We start from the raw sequence: 11,728 nt of genomic DNA on the forward strand, positions 1-11,728 counted from the left end.
AAAGCCATAACCACTTTTTGTTTGAATGTCATTAAACCTTTGTAATCCTCAAACGGCTTATCCCTAGTATGAACAATATATTGTTTCGTCCTACATTACTGCAAGATTTTAATTGTATTGATTATTGAGTAACTGAAAAGAGATGTAAAATTTTTTATTTTATGTTGATGTGTGTGATCACTTATCACATTTGGAGAGCCAGAAATGATAGATTATTTGGTAATATTATTAACTGCCAAGCCACCATTGCTGCTAATGTCAAGAAGGCTATTTCCTACAGAATTTCAAAGTTGAAGAATTCTCATGTTTTTAAGCAGATGCTTTGATGATGCCTTAGGGCTATTGTTGTGTCCCTATGATTTATCTGCTGCCTTCTAGAATCTGGAATAGTGGCTCATTTGTTTTGGATCTCTGGGTGATCTTTTTAGTGGCCAGAAATAAATTTTTCGAAGGGCGATGATGAATACTAGTTTATCTTTGCTTCCCCTTGGACGGTCGGATTTGGAAACCAGGGGATCCCTTACATCTTTTTAGTTGATTTTGTTGCCTGGGTTATATTGCTCTATGCATCCTGAGCCCTTGGCTTCTCCTTCACCCCCTTTTTTTCTCCTCTACTATTTTACTATTTTGAGTTTTTAACTGCAGGATATTGTTGTCTGCTTTTGGTCCTTTAACCTTTACTTACTGTAATTTTTTTTTACATCAATGAAATGGGCATATGCCCCAATTTTCCCAAAAAAAAAAAAAAGTCCAAAGATAAACAACTTCACGTGAACGAACCAACAAATGAAAACAAGCAACAAACATTTCTTTTGTAAGTGCTCCGTTGAAATTATCTTAAAAAAAGACCAATGAATATCATTTTTTAAAAAACTGATAAATTTATATAAAATAACCTACAATACTAATAAATGGTGAAATACTCGGCGATAGCAAGATAATGCGGCGAGGTAGTTTTGCTGACTAGATCTCCAGCGAAGGCTGGCTAACGGTCGTGTAGTTAATTAAGTGACAAAGAAACTTTAGTGTACATGCTTAAAAGAAGGTCCTTTTCTTTAGTATTTACTATTTATATATCTTTATAAGTTGGAGTAGGAGATAAAATCATCACATAGAGAGCAGCGAGATCAAAGTTTGCAAATACCGCGGAAGTAATTTGAGAACAGAAGAGATAGGGAAACAAATGAATGAGAAAATGGCAGATTCAACCCCAAAAAAAAGCAGGAAAAGAAACACAAATGGTGGAATCTCCAACCTGTTTTTGACGAGGACGGCAGAGCGGCAGCAACCTCACGCCAAGGTTGGTTCTTACGGGAGCGGGAGGACTTTCGGGGAGGGAGGAAGGCCGGAGGCGAGGACTTGGCAGAATAGCCAAAGGGAGAGTGTGGGATTAGTGGAAATAATTGGCGAGAGGCAGAGAGGAAGTGTTGTTGCGTTCGCTTAGTTTTTTTTTTTCTTTGTTAGAGAAGTAAAACACTCACATAATTTGGTTTTGAAATCCTGACCGAACTGGCCGGTTCAAATGGTTCAATCGTGAACCAGTCCAATGGTCGGATCAGTCCTCCTAAAAAATCGAGCAAACATCAAACTGGTGGTCTGTTTAACCGCCAGACCATTGAATCGGCCTGGTTTTTTAAAACCGGCCTATTCAATTAATAATATATTTAAACAATTTAATTTAATATAAAATAAATTGTTAAATATTATATTAATTTAAATATAATATATTTTCAAAAAAAATTTAAGAGTATAATTCCAAAAGAATTATATTGTTATATATTAAAAATATGTTAGTCATCCCCACATGATTCCTTCACCCCACGTAGGCTCTTCACCTAAGGTTACTAAAAAAGGTATATAAAAAACATAAACCTTAAAGTTCCTATAGTGCATTGTGAGACTAAAACAACTAGCTAGATAATTGTTTCAACAATGAGTGCACCCAAGATTGATGTTTCTAAGAGAATTGGTGCGGAAAATTTTTATGATTTGAAATATTTACAATTAAAAATAAATCATAATAATTTTTCATAAGTCTTAAATATATTAAATTTATTTGATATATTTAATAATTATTTTCCAAATTAAAAAAATAGGATATAATTAATAATTTTTTAAAATTCATAACAAAACTTCTCTCTAAATGCCTAATTTAAATGATGATTAAGAAAAATATTAAAATAAATCTAAAATAAATAAATTTTGTACATGCACTTTAAAATATAGTCTAGGGCTGCAGTGAACCAAACGTTCGACGCAGCTACTCGCATATGTTCGGACATTCCCGATTTAAGCTACGATTCATGATCGTATTAATTACACTAACAAAACAAAAACTATGCAAACACATATTTTAAAAAAAGCATACAATTACGTTAAATAACCAAGCTTGCAACCACTTAATGCGTTCAGATCCTACATTTATGTTTAGACCGAAATAACATCATTTGATGTTCATGAATAAGCTCGATTCGGGTTCGATTAGAATACTCATGAATAAAGCTCGATAAAAAAATGAATAATATTTAATTATAAAATTGATAAATATACATAATATAAAAATTTTAATTATAACATAATAATATTAAAAATACGAAGGCACCAAACACCCCAAATATTAACCGAAAAATAAGTGATGCTTTCTCTTATGACCATTTGATTTTTTTTAAAAAGTAATGTAAGAAAAATCTAATATAAAATAAATTTAATGTAAAGTAAAACCAATATACTTAATTTAAGTATGCTTGACCTTAATTTAAGAAAACAGGTAAATATTATTGTAAGATGTTTTACAATTCAGGTCATTTTAAATATTCAATCCTAGAAACTTAATTATCTCACGTTCATTAACTTAGACAAACATACTTTGCTTTCAAACTTTCCTTTTCAGAGGAATACAAATAGCCCATTAGTTCTTCTTCATTTCCAGAAGAGCGAGAGATAAGTTGATATGGCATAGGCACTTGTTTTGAAAGTTATCCCTTCATTTGTGGATGGAGTGATAGGTTCTAACCTGAGGAATCTGAAATAAAAAGAAGTGGGACTTTTGCTTGGTATTCATGCGGGAATCACTTATATAATTGAGGAGCCTGAGATGATGAAGGCCTTCCTCAGAAGTGCAGAACAGTGGTAGGAGACAGATTCCAATGCAAGAATGTGGGTACGGTGACTCAAAGAGGTCTCATTCGACTTGGAGAATAGCATGAGATAAAGCTACAATTCAAACTTATTTTTCTAGATTTTTGTATATCCATGCATGATTGGATCTACTAACTTTGGTAGCATTGAAAACTTGTTTATGTGTAGAAGGTGATGAATGCAATGTAGTGCCATGAGTTAATCATATATGTGTTTTTGATCTATACATGAATCTCCTAAATGAATAAAAAATAAGCCATATTCCAATTTCTTTTATGAAAATTTTAATTAATGTTGGACAAGGTATGCATGAATGAATTTATAATTCTATATTTATTTTTAGAAAATTAATAAACATTCCAAGATGATTTATGAGTGTGTTTCAATGTGTATAACTTTAAGAATGCATACAAGTAATATAACATCATAACTATAAATTATAAATACAACTAGAGCTTACGGAAAATGAAGGTATAGTATTAGGTCAATTCCAAAGATTATCATTAGTACTTTAAAAATGTTTATGTTTACATGTAAAATTTTTATTATATAAATTGACTTTGATTTTAATTTATGACAATAGAATTTAGAAGCACTTATGAAACAACTAAGGCTTCGTTTGGGACGGCTTTTTTTCTGCTTCTTGAACCAGCTTTCTAGTACAAAAATTTTAATTTTTATGCTAAAAAGTTGCTTCACGAAGGAGTAAAAACGCCGTCCCAAACGAAGGCTATGTTTTCATATTTTATTTCAAATGAGTAACTTTAGTTTCTAATGATAGAGTCTGATACTGAGATTTTTTAACACTTATCAAAATAAAATTAAAAATCAAAATTTTGTTTAAAGATCTTATATTTCTTTTAATAAAAAAAATACTTTTTCTATTACTATGTGCAATGACTATTTAATGAAACATATGAGATAAGTTTACAAAAAAGAAATGGTTTACCTATTTACTGTCCTCTGAGTCAGATTACTGTTGTGTGAATTTAGATGTTGGTGTGGAGAATGCAATGCAGTTAATCCTGTGTTTTTTAACAATTAATTTATCACATAAAAGAACAAAAATAACCCATATTCAAATTTATTTAATGAAATCTTTAAATAATTGTCTTTGACAAGATGTACACGAATGAATTTATAATTCTATATTTATTTATAGAAAATGTGTAAATATTCCTACATGATATATGAGAGTGTCTCAATGTGTATTACATGCAGAATTCATTCAAGTAATAGAACAACATAACAACAAATTATGAATACATGTAGAGCTTGCTATAAATAAAGGTATAATATTAATTCTATTTCAAAGATTATCATTAGTACTGCTTTTAAAATGTTAATGTTCAAATGTAGATTTTAGATTTCATGATAAATACATAACAAATTATTTTTAAAAAAATATTTTTTTTTCTTAATTTTATGATAGTAAGATAATAAGAACTTATAAAACTATTAAGTATTCATATTTTCTTTTGAATGAGTAACTTTAGTTTCTAAAAATAGATTATGATAATGAGAATTTTTAGCATTTATAAAAGACAATTTACTTATGTTTAAAAATAAAAATTGTATTTTAAGATGTTAGATTTCTTTTAAGAGAATTTTTTTTTTTGCTATTTAAAAATTATTTTTCAATAAAACTTAATGAGATAAGTCTACAAAAATTAAATGGTTTACCTATTTACTATCCTTTGAGTCAAAGTAATGTTTTGAATTTAGTAGATGGTGCATGCCATAAGGTTATTTTAACTCAATTTTAAAAATAGAAAGCTAATAAGTTCACAATCAATTTAGGTTTTATCATTGAACCCTTCTTAAACTTAAGAACGGTATCATTAAAAAAAATATGTTTTAAACTTTAGAACTGTACCTATCTATGAAATACTTTTTTATTTGTTGGAACGTTTAGGGGATTCGAGCGCGAATGAGAGGGGAGGAATTGCTTTCGTCCACCATCTTATATAGCTTTCAGACTCATTTAGGGAAGTAGTATTTAGTTAATCTTTATTTTGTTAAATTTAGAAAATTGTTTATCTAAATTTAATACATTTTGAATGAAACCAAGCTTTGGCTGTAGATGTCTTTTTTTGCTGATAGGTTGGCCACTTAGGCTTCGTTAGGAACTTTTTTTTTTAATTATTTTATGAAGCAGATTTTTTTGGTACAAAATTTTTTGAAATATTTTTATTAGAAAGTTGTTTTTGAAAGCATTAAAAATGCTATCCCAAACTAAAGCATGAGTAAGATTTAAGAATAATTTAATATAAATTTTGTACAAATTTTAAATTCAATCTGAAATAAAATTTGAAATTATAGCATTTGATTAAATTCTACCCTTATCAAAATTTAGCAAATACAAATAGAAATGTGATTAAGAGATATATTTACTTAAAATATATTCCTCTAATTCTCGTAATAATTTTTTTCCAATATAATTTTTATTCATTTTGCTTCCTACATACCTAGGTTATTTCTTGATATCTAGAGGAACTCATGAGTACTAATACTTACCCAGCTTTTAGTGTAAATATATTTTTATATTCTTATTTATAGTCGTGAAAGTTTTAGAAAATCGAATTAAATAGATTGTTCATTATTAATGTTTGGCATATCCAAGATGAAAATTCTCCAAAGGGATGGAATAGATAATATTGTTCTTTTGATTGACAATGAGTTCTCAAATGAGAATTGCATACATTGTTGCAGAATTAAACATACTAAATCTTTTTTTCTCAGCAGTAAACATAGAATTTAGTTTAATAGCATCTTTGATAAATTATTTAAAATTTTTTACTTACAAATTTTAGATAAAATTATGAGCTGAAATATTTATTATCATAAAAACGGAAGAGATTGTTGGACATTATGGACTTGATGAATATAATAAGATTTTAATTATCACAATTGTTATTAATTATGCTAATTTAAATTATATATATATATATATGTGTGTGTGTGCGCGCGCGCGCGCGCGCATGACTATGATGGCAATTTCATTATATGAATTTCACGTAACAAATATTACAGGATAAAGTTTATAAAGAAACACCTCTCCAAAACAAAAATAAAACTATCTATGCTGCAGTTTTTCCATCTTAAGGGAATAATTGGAAGAATCAGGTAAAGAAATTGATTCATGTCTCAAAGATGTGTAACTTCTTTATTAGAAGACCAGTTCCTTACAATGCAAAACTCGAATAAATAAATCATCAAGAACAAATCTAAACAGATGGTCATCTACAAAACATACCTAATATAACAGCTGGTTTAGACATTTCCTTTGTAAATTTAGTAACTCTTGCAGAATCTGTAGCTCTGGCTCCAAAAGAAGATCTCTGGGTATCTGGGGATGCAACTTCATTATTCACTGATGGCACTCTTGCAATGGAAGGACTACTACCACTTCTAGAGCTTCCAGAACCCAGACTTTCCTTCTGTAGCACACAAATTTTTACTAATTAAGGAAGGCAACTGGAATAGATGCCTGCAGTTTAATACACATTCTTCACATGAATATACCTCAAAAGAATGGGGCTCATGTTCACCTTTCCTAAAGTAATTCTCTTCATAACTTCTTTCGTGCTCTGGAGGTCTTGGTGATATGCTCTCATTCATGGTCTCTGATTTGCGTGTTACCAAAACTTTACCTGGAAAGCTGCGACCTTTGAGCAACCTGTTTATAAAATAGAACAAAACATTCAAAGCATTATACATATTAATGCATAAGGTATCCTTCAAAATGATAAGCATACAGGAAATCTCATCTGCCTTATGGTAAAAGAGAATATTAAGAAAGTATTCTAAACCAGCAAAACAAATATATGAATCAACTTTTAAAGCAAAGTCATATATTAGATTCCATAAAAGGAGATGAAAGGGCTTAAAAGACAAAGGAATTGCAAGAAGAGCAGACCCAACTTAATGCGAAATAAAAGGAGCGAGAGCTAGAATTTGCATGTACAACTAATTTAAGCTTTAAAGAAGCATTGAGATGAAAGAATTGAAGAAAAAGAACAAAATTTCTCAGGAAATTATCAGACTTCACTAATTTCTGGTTATCACATGACCTGGACAATCAACACCATCTAAATCTGCTCCTCTGAGCCAGATTCGATAATTACATAACCAAAAGAAAAAGAAAGGCCATTCAAGATGAATTTAAAATATCAGAGTTCACCTCCGTGGCATACAAATTGGAAATAACTCGATAAACATCTTTCAGGTCTAGAAGAGTAGAGGAGCAATAATTGTTACGTTTGTCCAAATGCAAAAAAATAACCCTGAATTTATTCACCTCAGCCTTCCCAAGCTAGGAAATACCATTCCAGCAATGCCCAAAACGAAATTCCAATAAAACCACCATATCCATCAGATCAGATCAAACCATCTTTATACGAATCACAAGCATGAAAAACAAAGCAGGACTAAATCCCAACTGATTTTACATTCCTCATCAGATTCTTGTTTGCGCTATAGAAATACCTTGGAGCGCACTAAAGGACCTAGAAAGAAATCAAATATACAAGGGGAATCGATGACACAGATCTAACTAACCCTTGCACGTTTCGAAGCGTCTGATTGAACCTCCATTCGAGATTGGGACTGGGCGAATCCCCACCTTCCGAGCTGCTGCCTCCGCCACCAGCTTCCCTGCTCCGCTCTTCATCTCCGCTGTTCGTCATGTTTCCGCCGGCGAGGAAAACCGAACCAGCAAATCAGTCCATGATGATCTCCATCCAAAATCGCTGCTTGGTTGAAGCAAAAGAAGACTTCCCCGAACTTCAGAGCTCCTCTTTCTCTCTGGATCGATCGATCTCTCGAGCATATGCAGTTCGGTCTCAAGCAAAATTGTTCTTTTAGGGGCCAAAGCCAAAGATTTTCCCGAGATTTTCTTATAAAGGTTTGAAATTGATAAATGATAAAAGCATCGCATATAATTTATGACAGTAATTTTTATTTTTTAATCAACAAAACTATCTAAATCCTTAATTTTTAGTTTTTTACACATATTATATGACATTAATATTTTTGTACCAAAAGTTAATTATTCGTACGATTGGTTTAATGAAATTATTTCATTGAAATTTTGTGATAGAGATCAACGATGTTGATGTCCTACCTAATCACAAGATGATGATTGTACTTCATTATTTTTAATAAAAAATATTTTTTATTATATTTAATAAAAAATAATAACTTAGAAGGTGTTGATGGAAATAGTTGTTGTTATTCTAATCGTTTTATTATACTTGATTTTATTTGGAAAACAATTTTTTTAGTATAAAATTATTTCAATTATAAAATCATAATAGATGTTCTATATTGTATGCTCAATTTTTTTATTAGAATTACTTTGCAATTTTTGCAGGAAGAATTTTAATTTCACTTAAGAAAAAAAAATCTATATATGTTATTGTGACTCCATTTTTGTGCGAGTATTCATCAAATTTTTTTAGACTAATTATATATAGCACCTCTTATTGCATTTCTATCCACTATTTCGTAACCATAATAAATTCTCTCATATCGCATCCTATTGGAACCAATATTCTTATTTAAATCAACTCCAACAATTATGCTTTTTTCAATAGGTATATGTTCTGCATATAAGGTGTTGATGGAAATCATTGTTGTTCTTCTAATCGGTTTCATTATACTTTAAGATTTCATTTGGGACAATTTTAAATTCAGCACACATATACTTTATAAAAATGCATAATAAATTCTCTCATAGCGCATCCTATTGGAATTTGGAACCAATATTCTTAGTTAAATCAACTCCAACAATTATGCTTTTTTCAATAGGTTTATGTTCCGCATATGTATTTGTGAGACTTTGATTAAAGGTTCATTTAGTACAGTTACAATATTTTATAAAGGTGGTTGTGAAACTGTTGTAAAGGAAGTAGTTTTTTTTTTAATTGCTATGAAAGTTGCTTCTTAGAAGAAAAGTTTATTAAAATTAATGAAAAAAATAGTTATCAAATAAAAATTATAATTACAATCTGAAAATTAAAACATAAAGAAAAATCCCCCAAACAAACTTACAAGCCAAGTAGTGGCGAAGCCAGAAATTTTTTTTAGGGGGCGCCTAATGAACGTCGTTCTCGAGGTCGTGACTCATGAGTCGCGAGAGAGGAGTAAAGGAAAAAAACGAACCATTGATGCTTTTCATGTGTCCAGAAAAAAATGTTGGTGGCTTCTCTGGTTTAACAAATTGTTTTAAAAGGAAGAATTACATAAATTAGAGCAGTTGAGCTATCCTTGATTGTAGGCTTTCAATTTTAAGCAACTAAAACAATCCCCTTTAGGCTTTCAGTTTTAGCTTTAGTATGGAAGTGAAGAGAGGAGTTGAATATATATAGTATTGATTTAGTTGGGTGCGCTGTCATGAGTGCGCGGCTGTAGCATTTACGTTGCGCAAAAAAGAGAGGAAAAGCAAAATCCTTCACGGTAATTTATCCTAATAGGTTTATTTTTTCTAGCAACACCTAACGACAAAAGAAATTAATTTTTACCATGAAATGTAGAGTTTATAAATACTTCTGGAGTTTTAGAGTTTGCATTTATTTTTTCTTCAGTAGTTGTGGTAATAAAAATATTCTTTTCTAATAGTCTGGCCTTCTCAGCCCTCATCCTTAGTGGGTCGTTCATGTTGCGACAATGAGGTTTTGTCATCTCTTTCACTCTAGAAGATAACCCCATCTCAAAATTCTTGAAGACAGATATTTTAGTATTGAGGGAAATTCAAATGAGATAAGACTAAAGGTTAGTAGCTTCCATAACAACTAATGGACCCACCCTCATTGTTGATCTAAGAAGGAGTTGAATTGGAAGAAATATCTGCATCCACTTTAGTCAAGGGTCCATTAAATATGAAATGTACATTATCTTAGCTTGATCCAAATTTAATTTAAGTGCCCTCAATTGATTGGGCCTGGTTATTGTAGAAGTAAAAGATTAACTTGCCTACAATTTTCTAAAACTAAACCAAAAATCTATATCCATTACTGAACTTATCGAGTATAAACACTGAAATGAATCTTACTACTCACCTAAGCAAGTTCTAAATAATATATGATGGAAGGTAACATTGTTTTGACTGTGGACCTAATCCATATAATATCACCGAGCTACATCAAAGAATGTAACTATGATGCACTATCCAAGACTAAAAAATTGATGACTTTAGAATTTGGATTTAAACTGAGGATTGATTGAAGTTTTTTTTTTTTGAAAGATTTACATATTGATAATTGAAGTGTTAGTCATTCTCATCTGAGGAAAAAATAAATGAAAAGCATAATGCAAGGAAGTAACTCACTACATAAGTGAATACACTACCAATCTAAAATCTAGTCTTTACTAAAGATGAAAAGTGAGTTAGTCCCAGGAGAGTTGACAGAAAAATCATGTGGAAAAAAAAATGGTGTATAAGCCACCAATTTGCTGTAGTTTTTTCTTTACAAAAATCTGCATAACCAACATTAACTACATCAAAAGATAGACTAATGCCACATTATTAACTTGAAAAGAGAAATAATTTATTTTTATAATCAAAACTCATGAAAAAATCATCTCAAGGGATAAAATTCATATTAATCTATTATTTTAATTATGAAATTAACCAAGAAATAATATTTATTTAGCATACACAGATTCTTTCCACTATTCTTAGATAGCTGATATATGGTATATTTTAATCTAGGTCCTTAGTTACCTATGGAGGCAAGCCAATATAATTACTTACATCACCAAAGAGAAAATATTTAAATAAAGTAGATACTAGACTTATTTCAAATATGAAAGTTTATTATAATTGACTTAAATATTTATAAACTTTATTTTTTTTTGGTACAAAAGATACTCTAAACTCTACAGACACCCAAAACTCAAAAATTTACTTTTGGCTAAATCAATATTTTCTATAAATCCTAAGTCTTAATTTTCTAAGAAAATTTAGCAAAATAATGGCCCAACACCAATATGAATATAAGACTCACTTTAGGTTATCACTTGCTTGTTGTTGGCTTGTGTGCTAGACTAGTGTACATTGCATTAAGTAAGATGTATGTATGTATGCATTTCAGACTAAAGGTGTTCATGTATATGGTATAACAATCATATCATCCTAAAGCTAGCATACATGTTCTTACAAAATATATATATACCTACTTTTGATCTTTCTGCTCCTAATCTTCTTATAGAGTTCCAAAAGAGAGTATCATCCCAAAGAGAGAAAATTATCAATAGGATCCATATATATACATAAACAAGTTCCTTTGAATATTTACAACTCATTGACACTTCACAACTTGATATATACACAATTTATATATACAATGACTCCTTATATTTACATCAGATCCTAAGTACATTCTACATTGAATTTTACAAGCATAAAAGGAATGTAAAATAAGATATACTAAAAAATTTTAATACAGGGTATAAAAAACCTATAGAATTTAATGCAACCTATAAGGTTAAAGTGTAACAACTAAAATTAAAACTTGTAAGACATTCAAAGTACTAAAAATATAAACAAACAAACACAATATACTCTCCAAGCAAATCATCTATAATG

The 11,728-nt window shown here is 30.1% G+C and overlaps 1 protein-coding gene across 1 annotated transcript; it reads right to left on the reverse strand.

Moving 5' to 3' along the window:
- Positions 1–6,362: 6,362 nt before the first annotated feature.
- LOC110108116 lies at positions 6,363–8,040 on the reverse strand. Its single transcript, XM_020838630.2, has 3 exons — positions 7,699–8,040; positions 6,664–6,817; positions 6,363–6,578 (listed from the first exon to the last, which is right to left on the reverse strand). Exons 1-3 carry the CDS (start codon positions 7,824–7,826, stop codon positions 6,378–6,380), a joined length of 483 nt encoding a protein of 160 aa, XP_020694289.1. The 5' UTR covers positions 7,827–8,040; the 3' UTR covers positions 6,363–6,377.
- Between the last annotated feature and the right edge of the window lie 3,688 nt (positions 8,041–11,728).

The sequence above is a fragment of the Dendrobium catenatum genome, unplaced genomic scaffold (genome assembly GCF_001605985.2).
Source record: "Dendrobium catenatum unplaced genomic scaffold, ASM160598v2 fragScaff_scaffold_1022, whole genome shotgun sequence".
Classification (NCBI taxonomy): Eukaryota; Viridiplantae; Streptophyta; class Magnoliopsida; order Asparagales; family Orchidaceae; genus Dendrobium; species Dendrobium catenatum.